The 14,077-nt window shown below is 36.2% G+C and overlaps 2 protein-coding genes and 1 pseudogene across 2 annotated transcripts; 2 read left to right on the forward strand and 1 right to left on the reverse strand.

Moving 5' to 3' along the window:
• Window positions 1-40: 40 nt before the first annotated feature.
• Window positions 41-5,232, forward strand: LOC104715813 (uncharacterized; annotated as a pseudogene).
• Window positions 3,492-4,876, forward strand: LOC104712788 (1-acylglycerol-3-phosphate O-acyltransferase-like). Its single transcript, XM_087464073.1, has 5 exons — window positions 3,492-3,591; window positions 3,763-3,841; window positions 3,909-4,145; window positions 4,374-4,420; window positions 4,544-4,876. Exons 1-5 carry the CDS (start codon window positions 3,492-3,494, stop codon window positions 4,786-4,788), a joined length of 708 nt encoding a protein of 235 aa, XP_087320199.1. The 3' UTR covers window positions 4,789-4,876.
• A 273-nt stretch (window positions 5,233-5,505) lies between the features above and the next one.
• Window positions 5,506-8,279, reverse strand: LOC104712792 (wax ester synthase/diacylglycerol acyltransferase 2). The gene is made up of 7 exons (XM_010429763.3): window positions 7,948-8,279; window positions 7,202-7,774; window positions 7,026-7,092; window positions 6,882-6,949; window positions 6,551-6,760; window positions 6,308-6,445; window positions 5,506-5,809 (listed from the first exon to the last, which is right to left on the reverse strand). The coding sequence occupies exons 1-7, from the start codon at window positions 8,236-8,238 to the stop codon at window positions 5,642-5,644; spliced, it is 1,515 nt and encodes a 504-aa protein (XP_010428065.2). The 5' UTR covers window positions 8,239-8,279; the 3' UTR covers window positions 5,506-5,641.
• Window positions 8,280-14,077: the final 5,798 nt, after the last annotated feature.

Consider the following 14,077-nt stretch of genomic DNA (forward strand, 5'->3'; position numbering starts at 1 on the left):
TTGTTGAGAAGCTGCTTCTTAACCTCACTATATATCTATGATGGGTCCAATAAATGGTGACAGTTATATTGTCAAGAATAGTCTAGTAAATTATTAAGATGGTGACATAGCTGTTAATTTACTAATGGTGTCAAGCTAAATGTTTCATTGCTCAATTCTTTGAAATTTCTTTCAATAAATATCATCATTCTACATTATCGCATATTTACAAGAAATTGTTTTAATAAACAATTTACAATTTCATAGGAGTTTTATGCACTTTCTATCTCTTGTAGTTGTAAGTAGGTAGATATTTTTCTTGTACCAGAAATATATATTGTTTTTTCTAATTTAGTTTTCAAATATATAAAAACTATTCTTCTAGGTCTAGATGCCTAATCTTAATTTAAAAATATATGTCGTATTAAAAAGCAAAACCCCACTTTTCCATTATTTTTTTTTTGAATGAATGAACAATTTTTTTTGCATTTTCTATCTAACTTTATAAATGGAGTACCAACAACGTAGTATGAATTTGATGTATAAATTATTATTTTTGTTATTCTGGAAATATTTACAAGATTATTCATAGGAGTATTTTGAAGCATTTTCTATCTCTTGTAAAGTACTAGTAGATTCATAAGATATATTTCTTGTAATTAACAAAAATTTAAGAGAGATCGTTATCATAAAAAGAAGAAAAACGGAGTCACACCCGAGATCGAGTCCCGGCTCCTACGAAATGTAGGAATGTGGCCCAATGGTTTAAAAGAAAAAAAAGAAAAAAAAAAAAAAACGGAATCAAGAGACGGTTCGGTAAGTGCAGGCAGAAGATCGCGAGTGTGGTGGGTCGGGCTAAAGATAGAACCGCTGATACTGTCGGCGAGACTGCTTCCGATGTCGAAGATGCCGTCGGTCGTAAGGCTCACGATATGAAGAAGACGGTTACACATGCGGCACGTGACGTGGAAGACACGGTGGCTGATAAAGCCCGATATGTTAAGGAGAAGGTAACAGAGAAAGCCCAGGATGTGAGAGAGTGTGGCTCATAAAGCCCATGATGCTAAAGATAAGGTGAGGGATAAAGCACATGACGTGAAGGAGACGGTGGCCCAAAAAGCCCATGAATCGAAGGAGAGGGCGAAAGATAGAGTGAGGGGAAAGGCACACGAATTGAAGGAAACGGTGGCTCACAAGTCCCAGGATGCGTGGGAGAGAGTTAAGAATGGGGTGCGTGAGTTCGGGTCAGCTGCTGTGGGGGCGCTTAGTCCGACAAAGGTAGCGAGCGTGGTGGGGCTGACTGCGATAGCTGCGGCCTTTGGGACTTGCGTGTGGGTGACGTTTGTGTCAAGCTACGTTTTAGCGTCGGTGTTGGGGAGGCAACAGTTTGGTGTAGTGCAGAGTAAGCTGTATCCGGTTTACTTTAAGGCGACCTCTGTGGGAATCCTTGTGGGTTTGTTGGGTCACGTGCTTAGCCGCCGGAGGAAACTGCTCACCAACGCCACGGAGATGTGGCAAGGGGTTAACCTCTTGTCCTCTTTCTTTATGATTGAGGCTAACAAATCATTTGTTGAGCCACGTGCCACCAAAGTTAGTTTACATCTCCCTGGCTAATATTTAATTTTGGTTTAGTCTTATACACATAAAAATGACAGATTAGTTTGAGTTTGGGAAATTAAGGATCATTTTAACAGATGTAAAGGAGAGAATCTAATTGTTTTGGTTAATGAATCTTCTATTTTGGTCACATTGAATTATAATTTTTATGACAAGGTTTTGGTTTTGGATCTTCTAGTTAAATAATGTTGAGTTATGTATTGTTTGTGGATAGGCAATGTTTGAGCGGATGAAGGCGGAAAAAGAGGAAGGAAGAGGAGGAGAGAGGACGACTAGTGAGCAGGAGCTAAGAGCATGTGCATTGGTTGATTTTTCACCCGTCCCACACTAATAAAAGGTTTGATTTAAATCAAAAACAAATTAATATTGTAGAATCGTTCCTACAATTGGGACGTAATTTGCATCGTTCCTCTGAACACGTGGGAACGTGTGGGTCGTTGTTGTTGTTTCTGTAGGGTGAGACGGAAAAATTCAATGGTTCGAGTTTATTTTTTGTCTCCGACTCTCTCTCTCTCGACGGCGATTCGTTTAGAGATCTGATTTCATCCCTAAATATCATCACGCAAAGGGCGATCTGCTGTTTGATCTCGAGAAAAATCAGCCGGTTCCAATTGAAAGAGGTTTGTGTTCCAATTTCGTTTCCGAATTAAGATGATTTAGTTTTTTTGTTGTTTTCTCGATTTAGGGTTTTGGGAAATTGAATTGGGGATCCGAAAGTTTAGTCGATCGTTCTTGTTTGGATAGTTTACTATCTTTGTTTATGTATATGTCCTATGTGATTTTTGTTCCGATTTAGGGTTTTGGATTATGGTTTCAATAGTTGAGAACAAGAAGCTAATGGCTTTTTGCTATAAGAATGTTGCAGTTTCTTTGTGTTAGTCTGATTTTTTTTAAGTTAAACCGAGTATTCACTTGAAATTGTTTGTTGTTCATGAGTTTTCGTCAGTGTCACCTGAAGTAAGCCACACATAACGGGAATTCACAGGACAAGTAGCAACAACAATCGAGTAAGAGGTAATTATTCGATTTCATTAGCATCTGAAATGTCAATTTCTTGTTGTTTGGTGGATGATTGATACCGAAACATTGTTTCTGAATTTCAACACGGAGAAGATGTGGATCAAACATATACCGTCGGTGCCGCCAGTTTGGGTTCAAATATGAGCAGTACGATTACTCGTCGAACACATATGCGGGATAAACAAGTTCATGACCAGTTAAAAAAAGATTTGATTGAGCATATTTGGACAAACTTTGGACATCTTCCATATAATGAAGATTAATTACAAAAATTCTATGCTGAGAATAAAATGTTTGTTTTTACTTTTCATGTTTTTACGGTTTATGTTTTTCTTTTTCATGTTTTAATTGTATGTTTTGTTTTTTTCCAAGTTTTTGTAACTTTGTAATTTTCTTATATTATTAATGTTAATGTTATATGTTTTATTTGAATTTAAACTTTACTATGATTTTACTTATTAATTTAAATATTTAAAAAAATAATATTATTTTTTTACAGGGGACCAATTGTGAGGGACACCAATGCTCATCCCAAAATTAAGAAACTCTGAAAATAACATTAATTTATTCAAGGGACCAAATATTTGTCCCAACCAATGCACATGCTCTAAGACCTTGTTTATCGGAGGTTTTAAGAGAGATTTTAAGGAAAAGTAGGAAAAAAATAAATCAGAAAGAAAAGAAAAAGGAAGAGCTCCCCTTATATAGTATACTCGTTTTCATATAAGAGGCGCTGACGTGTCAGTGCAGTGGTTGGTTAAAGAGTTTTATTGAGAACAAAATTTGTTTTGGCCTGATCGTGTTCTCTCTTCCTCTCTCTCTCGCTCTCTATCGCGAATCTCTCAAGGAGATTGAATCGGTCAGAATCGTTGGAGATGGAATTGGACGAGATTGGAATCGGTCGGAATCGTTGGAGATGGAATCGGACGAGATTGGAATCAGAGTCTAATCAATCGGAGGAGATTGAATCGATTGGTATCAGAGGAGATTGAATTGGAGGAACTTGAACCTATCTCTAATGGTAAGTTTCTCATTCTAATATTAAGAATTCGCGACAGATTGAGGCTTTAAACTTTGTTTTTTTTTTGTGTTTCTTTGAGAAATATCTTTGTTCTGTTTGTAATCGTTGAATTATCAAACTTGTAGGAGTTTCAAGATTCTGGAATTTGGTATTAGCCCTGTTTCTGGGACATTGTTTATTAGAGCTTGAAATGTTAAAGGAGAGGTTTTTTTAAGGTTTTACATGACAGATGAGCTGTTTCTGAAATTCTTTTGTGATGAACAATCTTCAGGACGCCTTATGTACAAGAACAAGTTAATATTGGTTCAGGACCACGAGGTTCCAAAATCAGGTGGTTTAGGTCTACCAGCAATGAGTCACGTTACATCAACACTGTTACTTTTGATGCTAAGGAGGGCTCTCCCACTCTTGTGATGGTTCATGGTTATGGTGCTTCTCAAGGCTTTTTCTTCAGAAATTTCGATGCTCTTGCCAGTCGATTTAGGGTGATTGCTATTGATCAACTTGGGTAAGCAGCTTATTATGCAACTTCTCTTTCTGAAATATATTAGTCACAATGTGACCTTTTGGATGCTTTGGATGCTTTAAGTATTAACGAGTTCATGCTTTTGCCATTTGTTGGTTCTCTTGTCTTAAACATCAAAGTGAGAATGTTGTTGTAGACCTTTTTTTTGTTCTCATGTTTTGTATACATTTGTGACTGTATAATAAGGTAGTTCTCTCTTTTTCTTACTAGGTGGGGTGGATCAAGTAGGCCTGATTTTACTTGTAAAAGCACTGAAGGTATTATGTTCATCCCCTGTAATGTTCATGACTCAGTGGCTATAGTTTCATTGGAACCAAAATGGCTTGTATACGTGAAATGACCAGTAATGGAACTGCATTGGTCCTTGTTTATTTGTGTAGAAACTGAGGCATGGTTTATCGACTCCTTAGAGGAATGCCGTAAAGCTCAGAATCTCAGCAACTTTATTCTATTAGGACATTCCTTTGGAGGTTACCTTGCTCTAGTAGACATGATGAGTATGAACCTAATTAAAGAGATTCAGGTCTGTTTTTTGTTTTGTTTTATGTTAATCTCTTTATCAGTGCTTGTTATTTGTAAGATTTGGTTTTGTTCTCAACAATTCTTGATGATACTTGCACAATGAGCAATTTTTTTGTTTTATGTTCATGTTTTTATTATGTTTTGTATGTTTGAAAATTAATAAAAATGGAATATTTTCTAATTTTATAAAATCTTAAATGTTTATACATTTATACCACTTCTATTCTATTTAAAATTTTTAAATTTTTAAAAAAAATATTTTCAAAAATAAGAGATCCAAAATAAGAACCTACCAATAAAAGAGAAAATTTTATCTAAAAGATCATGAGTTCTTATATTCCAAACAGTACACAATTAATTTATAAAAAATTAAGAACTCCCCTTCTAACAACCCACCAATAAATATGCCCTAAGGCGGAAACTGGAGAAGCTGAGCGAGAGGCTGAGCAAGCTCAACACATACTCGTCTTGGTTAAATATATTGACGCTCATGTCTCTAACATGGCATTTTGTTTATCTCGGCCAGAGGCTTGGCAACGCTTGTTGATCTGTACTTTTGCTGTCTGAAAACCTAACTTTTTGTTGTTGTTGTTGTTGTCTTTGGTAGCATGGTTTTTGTGTTTTGTTGTTGAAATTTTTATGTAATATATTTTGTAATTAGGCCATGCCTTCACTTTTGGGTTAAGAGACTTAAAGCTTGTTTTTATGCCGCCTATGGATTAAAATTTTATATTAAATAGCGGGTCCATTATCAATTATAGGTTCCGGCATCCTCACGTTGTATACCTCATGATGAGGAGATATGAAGTGACCCAACATGTTCGTGCAAACATTTATGAATGAAGAATTATTGTAGAAGTGGACCGACATACAACAAGATGATAAACTCAGGATTAGACGTGAATAGACAATTTATTGGAAATAGCAAGATGATAACGCACGCCGAGCATTTTGTTTTAAACCTCTGAAGCATGGAAGATCTTTTGTGGAGCAGCAGACTTCATCATTGAAAGAGCTTCGATGATGAGATCACAGAGGTGATGAGGGTCTGGAATCACGTCTACATCAACTCCGACGTTGATTATGAGTTTGTCCACATAGCTTTGAACACCGATAATTAGTCCCTTGTTCCAAAAATGAAAAAACAAACCATCAGAATTAAGTTTCATATCAATTAAGGTTCCCAACTAATTCACGGTGGATAAACTTATATACTATCTATTTTGTTTCACATAAATTTTACATGTTTTCAGGGAATATTACATTTCAATTATGTTATTTATAAGTACACTATATAAATAATTTTCTAATTAATAAATTGAAATAATATACTTAGATAAAAAGCGATTTGGTTTTCATTGAAAATGTGACAAGACATTCAAACGACACTATTAGTAAAACAAAAATACTATAGTTAATTAACAAAAAGAATATATTTCATAACTTGATAGGAGTTATTTTAACACTCTCTTCCAGATGATATATTCTCGAACTATCCATAATGTGGGATAATCTATTTAATTAACCTTAGTTGCCTAACTGATGCGCAAGAGATAAAAGTATTACTATTTTTGATGACGATTTCAAGAATGTGTTTGTGTATAAGATCGAGAGTCATGTACCTGTGGAACACCAAAGGTACTTGCAGCAATGTAAGAGATCACATGGCCGAAAAAGCTAATTTCTTCCGCTGGACCAACCACATTAGAAAATATCATCGTTGTGCTTCCAAAAATCTTAGTTACAAGAGTTTTGAGTGCCTGGTTTCCACCCCCACACATCCATATATGTCAATCAGATGTACGAAATACATGTATTATATTTGGAACGACATATATTACGATAAGTTGGATTTAACATCTTACCTTAAATCCAAAAACATCCAATGTCAATTTGAGCAACACATGGGAAAAGAGAGGCTCGAGGGAATATTTTTTACGATTCATCATAGTTTTGGATTGTCGAACATATTCAAATACATCATCGTATGACTTCATCTCCAAGGGAATCAGAACATAACCTATTGAGTTCCCCCATCTACACTTTGAACCTTTCGCCATCATATTTGCCAAATCCTGATTTAGAAAAACTCCAAAATCTTTTAAAATCCTAGTTTCATTACCCCCTCGTAGATTCTTACTATTTAAACAAGACAATAAAAGAAGTAGAAATCGTTTGGAGTATGTTGTTTAGTACCTCAATATTTCTGTTTGGCCTTAGATTGAAAAAAACAACACCATGAAGACGTAGTTTGTCTTCAAGATCTGTTACCAAATTCGAGACAAAATGTAAGAATATTGTTAAAAATATGATACTATTAAACAAGAGTAAATGATTTACCATATCTTTGATTCAAATATCGAGAAAGACCAGCTTGTACCATCCCAAAAAGAACATCATTTACTGTCTAATAGAAAAGAGGAAAAAAAAGATGTAAAAGAAATTTTAATAAGGGGAAAAACATAAGAACCTCATCTTTCAATAGAAAAAAAGAAAAACTGATTAAGCAAATGTACCATATTCATAGCGTTCTTCACCATTTTGACATCATCCAAACTAATGATTTGATGAATAAATTTATTATTGCGAAGTGTAGCTCCTGGTTTACCCATTATATGAGCTGAAGTGTCCCTCGCACAACAAATAAAAACCACAGACTTGATAACTTCAACACAAGTGTGAAACATAACTCTTACTATGAACCATAACCAAGCTACCACAACAAAGCAAACGTTCTTGTCTTTGCTTTTCTTCGGAGCCACAAAAGTAGGCAATGCCTCAGGATCACATGTTTTCCGAGTACAAGCGAGTAATAGAGACATAAGAGACATCCCATCGCCCAAAGAGTGATGGAACCTAGCCACAGCCACAGATTCGGCATGTGATGTTTTAAGTTTCAGTAAATGAAACTCCCATAAAGGTTTGGACATATCCATTGGAGAAAGAGCCATCCTTGATGTATAATCCTCTAGAAATTCATCAGGATTCTCAATGTTGGGATCTATATCCGGAACAATTACGTGTTCTTCTACTTTTACTTTTGTTGGAATCCATTTAGCTTTTCCTTTGTGCTCACCATGACCAGTCACCTACATGTATCATATGATGTTAGTAATACTACATCTGAATGAGAGGAACCCTAACGTAATATATTGTATATGGATTGATATACTCTTCTTAAATTTATTTTGAGTTGGAAGTCATGAAACTTAACTTATAAACAATAAAAACGTGTGTATGTGTGTGTACGTTAATTACCTACCAGTATGCTAAAGAAGCGTGGATGGTTGATCAATGTGTTTTTTAAGCCTTCTACAATGGTTGATGGATTGCCTTCGGTTTTGCATCCAATGGTTACAATGTTGAAGACATCGAGACCCGGCAAGCTAAACAACCGCGCAAATGGACTTACTGGCGCCTCTCCTTCCATCACTTGCCTTTCTATTGCCATATCTCTTATTATTTGACGACCTCCGGTTTTATTGTATTGCTCCACATTGTATTGCTCCACAATGTATAGACACACAGCTATTAATATACGAGTCATTGACATTATTGTAGTTAGATGAGGTTGTTGAGAAGCTACATGCTTCTTTACCTCACTGGGTTCAAGAAATGACTAGTAAATAATTGAGATGGTGACGTAGCTATTTAATTATTAATGGTTCTGAAATTTCCTTAAATAAATATCATATTTTCTACATATCGCATACCTATTAAATTATTAATGGTGTCAAGCTAAATGTTTCCTTCCTCAATTCTCTGAAATTTCCTTCAATAGATATCATACTTTCTATCTATCGCATAAGAACTTTTTATCTCTTGTAGTTGTAAGTATGTAGAGATTCATGAGATCGTTACAAGAAAAAAATATATATTAAAATAAAATTAAAAACTTGATATAATTAAGACAGAAGTACTCCGGTTTGAGAAACCACTTTCTAAATAAAAACATATTTCTAATTATACGTTTGGTTGACAAAAAAATATAATGTACTCCACAACAAAAACTATCCACTCATTTCGGAATTGTCGTAACACTTTTTTTTTTTTTTTGACAATCAGTCGTAACGCTTCTATTTATATGGCAAGAAATAGCATAATAGGCATATATATATATATATATATATATATATATATATACGTTAATATTTGTTTGTTGGTTAGTGAAGGAACTCTTTTATTTTATTTTGTCGACTTCTGAATTTCTGATTTTTCTTGACTTTGTGTGTTCGATATCCTCGAAATATTATACTTTCAGTTTTTTTTTACTTTCCAAAAATACCAAAATTATTATTTTAGATTTTTTTTTTTCAAATTACCATAATCATAAAAAGTTGACTTTTAAAGATGGTAATTTTTTTCATTTTAAGATTTAGAATATACTCCCTCCGTTTCAAAATATAAAATGTTTAGAAAAGTTTTTTGTTTCACAATATAGGATGTTTTCAAGTTTTTATGCAACTTTTAGATTAGTTTAGTATTTTATATTATGCATTATTGTTTCTAATTGGTTGAACTTGTTAAAAGTAAATTTTTTTTAATCTGCGTGCTTTAGTTAAAACATCCTATATTTTGAAACGGAAGGAGTAGGTTTTAAGGGATAAAGTTTAGTATTTGGGATTTAAAGTTTAATATTGAATATTAAATCTTAGTAAGTTAGTTTCAATTTTATGGTATTTTTGGAAAAGAAAAATTAAGAATAATATTTTTTGAGAAAACCTTATTTTAGGAATATTTATAAAAATTGTCTTTTTTTTTTTTCTTTTATATAAAAAATAATTTTATGTAGCTCACATGTAAAGCGTACTATCAAACCTGCAGTCTCTTAATCTCTTTCGTTGGTGACAGAGAAGAAAATGACGACTTCTAGAGAAATTAAACTTCTCTTCTCAAATAAGAAGTCGTCACCGACACCGTTGACCACCGTGGAGTCGCCAGAAGATCTAATACCGGTAGGGTGTGGAAGTGGCGGAGAGGTTTGCTTATTATAGAATCGCATCAAACCTAATAAGCTATTTAGTTCTCTCTCTCTCTCTATATATATATATATATAGAGTAAAACATGGTAGTATGAATACGATGCATAATTTATTCTCTTAATATATATAACTAAGAGGTTGATCTTGAAATAGTTACAAGATTATTCATAGGAATTCCATGCATTTTCTATATATTTCTTGTAAGTAAACTCATGAGATACATTTTCTTCTACAAAAGTTTGAGGGAGATCGGATCGCGTTAAACAAAATTATAATATAAGACATCCCTAAGTTAATACTCTACGCGAAAGGATAGAACACAGCGCGTGTGTCGAGAAACTTAACTATTCACACTAGTAGTGGCTGAGGTATAACAAAATTTTGTTGGGTCAAAATTATATAGATAAAAAACACTCTTTTAAATATGTTTCTTATAATAATTATAAGTCCAAATTTTAAAAGGTTTACATGGCATGAATTATTGTATTATGGATTTGGGTTCAGTTTAACAGAATCAAATATATACTTTTAGCTAAAAGTTGTAAGTTTTGGATCTTCATTTCAAGTAAAGCATGGGTCAATAATATATATACAAAATTTAATGGGGTCAATCTTATAGTTTTCGAAAACAAAAAACGTAAGCGGTTATTAAATTTTGTTGGGGTCAGTTGACCACTCCCTCCATTACACTTGTCTCTGCCGTTGCTATTCACGCATTTCTATCTATGTGGCAAGAAAATAGAAATAGCATAATGCATGCATATGGGTCTAAGTACGTCAATGTTAATTGGTTGGTAGTTGGTAGTTGAAGCGTGTTTTTTAATTGTTTTCGTCATGTGATTTTTTTATTAATAACACTGTAGAAAGATACTTCGAGAAATACAGCCTTTACGTTTTCATAGTTCCCAAAACAAATCTACGGACATTAGTCTACCAAAGAGATCGGCAAAGAATGGTATTCATATTTGACGATACACTTAACTGTGTTAACTTTGTGTGATGCTAAAGGCTTTTCAGTCTTTTTTTTTTTTTTTTAATAAAATGTAAAATTTATTTAAAAAAAAATATAGTTTTTACATCAAGTGCAACATGGGATTAAACTTTTAATAGTTGATCGAAAGAACTATGTTAAAAGAGTCTGGTGCATTAGCGTGAGCCCAACCATTTCTCCATGTAGCCGGTGTGCTTCCCTCCCGGCGGAAGTGAGAGTAGCCTGTCTCGAACTTGTCGGTCTAGATTTTTGATGAGCTGAGCCGAGGATACTGGCTGCTCCCCGTGTCGACGTCGATTTCGCTCCTGCCAGAGTGAGTAGACCGTCGACTGAAATGCGTAGCGGAGAAGGAGGAGAGTTGCAGGTTCCAAAGATGTGTCAATTAGAAGTTGCAGAGAGCTATTCCAGTCTGTAGAAAACTTAGCTTCTAGTAACTTAGAGACAAGTCCTGTCCAAACCCCCGAGGAATAAGAGCATTCAAAGAACAAATGGCTTCGGCTTTCTTGAGTTGCAGAGCAGAAAGAGCATGATGCGTCAATGCGTGAGTTCCAGGAAAGCATACGATCACCGGTTGTCAAGCGGTTGAGTGTTGCTAACCACACTATAAAAGAAAACTTAGGAGTGCCTTGGGAAAACCAGATACCAGTTGCCCATGGCTGCCTGTCTCTGGTCGTCCGTATATGCTCCCAAGTGTCTTTTGTGTTGAATTTTTGTTTAAAAAGGTCTCCTTTTCCTCGCCAAAGAACTACGTCTGAGGAGTCAGAGAGTCCTCTGTTCCGGATTGTCATTAAAGCTGCTTCAAACTGATTCAAGTGGTCAACTCGATGATGGCGTTGGCGATGGTTCAGCGCTTCTGCAACAGTCGCATGAAGGCCAATCCCCATATCAATAGTGCCCCGAGGGCCTGCAATATCAAGTAGACGGCCTAGTGGTGACCAATTATCATGCCAGAAAGAGATACTCTCACCATTTTTAACCTCATACCGAACAAAATTAGCCGCCAAGTCTCGGTACTTAAGCAGCTTTCTCCACATCCAAGAACCAGATGGTGTGTTGGCGTTAATAGACCAGAAAGAACCTTTGTTAAGTAGGTAAACTCGAATCCAATCCGCCCACATGGATGTTTTCGTCAGCAGTCTCCAGACGAGTTTAAGGCAGCTAACCTTATTTATTTCTTGTAAGGAACGCAACCCTAATCCACCCTCTTCCTTGGGTGAGCAGACATCAGACCAGGTTACCTTGGCCTTGTTTGTATTAAGAGATGGACCCGACCACAGAAAAGCAGAGCACATACTGTCTATTTCCTTAGTGCAAGCTATCGGCAAACGGAAAGCTGACATCCAGAAACTCGTTAAACTCTGTATGACTGAACTAATCAGCTGTAAACGCCCCGCAAAAGATAAATATCGCCCAGTCCAGCTACTGAATTTTTCTCTAATGCGTTCAAGAAGCGGTGTATAATCAGTGGTTGTCATGCGCTTTGTTAGGAGGGGCAGACCAAGGTAGCGAACCGGGAGTGTGCCTGATGCAAAGGGGAACGATTGAAGGATCTCTGCTTGTTCAGTGGTCGTGACTCCGGCCATGTACAGCGTTGATTTCTCTAAACTGATATTCAGTCCTGACACTCCTGCGAAGTGATGAAACGTCTGAAGAATGCCCTCAATAGACGTCTTAGTTCCATCTGTAAATACCAATAAGTCATCAGCAAAACACAAATGTGTAAGACTGATGTTCTTACAACGTGGGTGGTATCCTATACGTCTCTCCGTAGCTTCTCTATCTAGCAAAGCAGACAAAACTTGCATGCACATCACAAATAGGTAAGGAGACAATGAGCAGCCTTGTCTCAGCCCTCTCGCACTGCGGAAAAGACCAGACAGTTCCCCATTAACTTGGACCGAGAAAGAAGCAGTAGTAACACAAAGCTCTATCCACTGGATAAATTGTTCCGGGAAAGACAGAGTGCGAAAGATAATAAGCAAAAATGGCCATTGAACAGAGTCGAAGGCCTTGGAGATGTCAATCTTAATAGAGCTTCGAGACGACACTGTGTCTTTGTGATAGTTAGCAACAATCTCTGACGCCAAGAGTACATTCTCCATTAACAGCCTGTCCCTGACGAAAGCAGACTGATTTGGAGAGATAAAAGCAGGTAAGAGTCGCTTGAGTCTATTTGCAAGGAGCTTTGAGATCACCTTATATGTCACATTACAGCAGGAGATAGGTCTGTAGTCCTTCATCTCCGTCACTACTTTCTTCTTGGGAATAAGAGCTAGAATAGTGGTGTTGACTCCTTTAGGTAAGAATCCAAACTGGAAAAAAGACTGGACAGAGGTAACAAAATCTCTTTTGATAACTGGCCATGTCGCCTTTAGGAACTCCACAGTGTATCCATCAGGACCAGGACTCTTATCCTTGGGCATAGAGAAGAGGACATCCCGTATTTCAACCTCCGTGACCTCTTTAACTAACAATGTCTGATCCTGTTCCGAGCACCGAAATGGTAACAGAGTTGCGAGCTCTGTTTCATCGATTGCTTGATAATTAGGTAGCTTATATCCCAAGAATTCACGGAAGAACCTCTCCGCCTCCTGCTTAATTGTCTCTTGTGTGTCTGCTATGCTACCATCCAAACAACGAATCTCCTTTATTGCATTACGAGTTTCACGGGCTTTAGCTGCTCGGTGAAACACCTTATTATTCCCATCGCCAACCTTTAGCCAGTGTAGTTTTGATTTTTGTTTTAAAAACTTTTCCTCCAAACCTACTACAAACAACCAACGACTATAAGCATCCGCTTCCTTCTTAATTGCTTGATCAGTTGGGCTCTGCAGTGTTTCAGTCTAGTCTGACAAGTACAGAGATGTGCAAATGCCTCTTTAGCTCTTTTCTGGAGGTTACCCAAGCGATCACGACTTAACTGCTTTATATGCGGTTTCAAAGCTTTTAGTTTTTTTGAAAACTTATACATTGCTGAAGTCGAGTGAAATAAACCCTCCGTACCATCCCAGAAATCCTTGACCATTGGTAAAAATTTATCATCCTCTGCCAAAACATTGCAGAATTTAAATGGTCGTCTCAGTCGAGGTGCCTCACCTCCAATTCGAATACGGCATCTTAAATGATCAGAACAACCTCCTGCCTCAAAAACTCCATAGGACTGCAGATACTCAGCAAGCCAAACATCATTGACAAGAACTCTATCAAGCTTCTTACAGATCAGACTAAATTCACGCTTGTTACACCAAGTGTATAGCGGACCATGAGAGTGCAAATCACTAAACGAGCAATGCTGCACAACCTCCTGAAAATCACGCATTCCCTGTGATATTATAGGTTGAGAATCTGAAAGTGAATGCTCATCCCCTTTCAGTATTTCATTAAAGTCCCCAAAAACCATCCATGCTTTATTACGAAAC

Source organism: Camelina sativa, chromosome 9 (genome assembly GCF_030686135.1).
Source record: "Camelina sativa cultivar CO46 ecotype springtype chromosome 9, ASM3068613v1".
NCBI lineage: Eukaryota > Viridiplantae > Streptophyta > Magnoliopsida > Brassicales > Brassicaceae > Camelina > Camelina sativa.

Excerpts from the sequence above, each read along its gene's own strand:
- LOC104712788 (XM_087464073.1), top strand. The coding sequence starts at position 3,492 with ATGGAATTGGACGAGATTGGAATCGGTCGGAATCGTTGGAGATGGAAT. Across the intron at positions 3,592-3,762 it reads GGAGGAGATTGAATCGATTG|GAGTTTCAAGATTCTGGAAT; the intron begins GTATCAGAGGAG and ends TCAAACTTGTAG. Across the intron at positions 3,842-3,908 it reads CTTGAAATGTTAAAGGAGAG|GACGCCTTATGTACAAGAAC; the intron begins GTTTTTTTAAGG and ends AACAATCTTCAG.
- LOC104712792 (XM_010429763.3), bottom strand. The coding sequence starts at position 8,238 with ATGTCAATGACTCGTATATTAATAGCTGTGTGTCTATACATTGTGGAG. Across the intron at positions 7,093-7,201 it reads TGAAGAACGCTATGAATATG|ACAGTAAATGATGTTCTTTT; the intron begins GTACATTTGCTT and ends CTTTTCTATTAG. Across the intron at positions 6,761-6,881 it reads GGCCAAACAGAAATATTGAG|GATTTGGCAAATATGATGGC; the intron begins GTACTAAACAAC and ends TTTCTAAATCAG.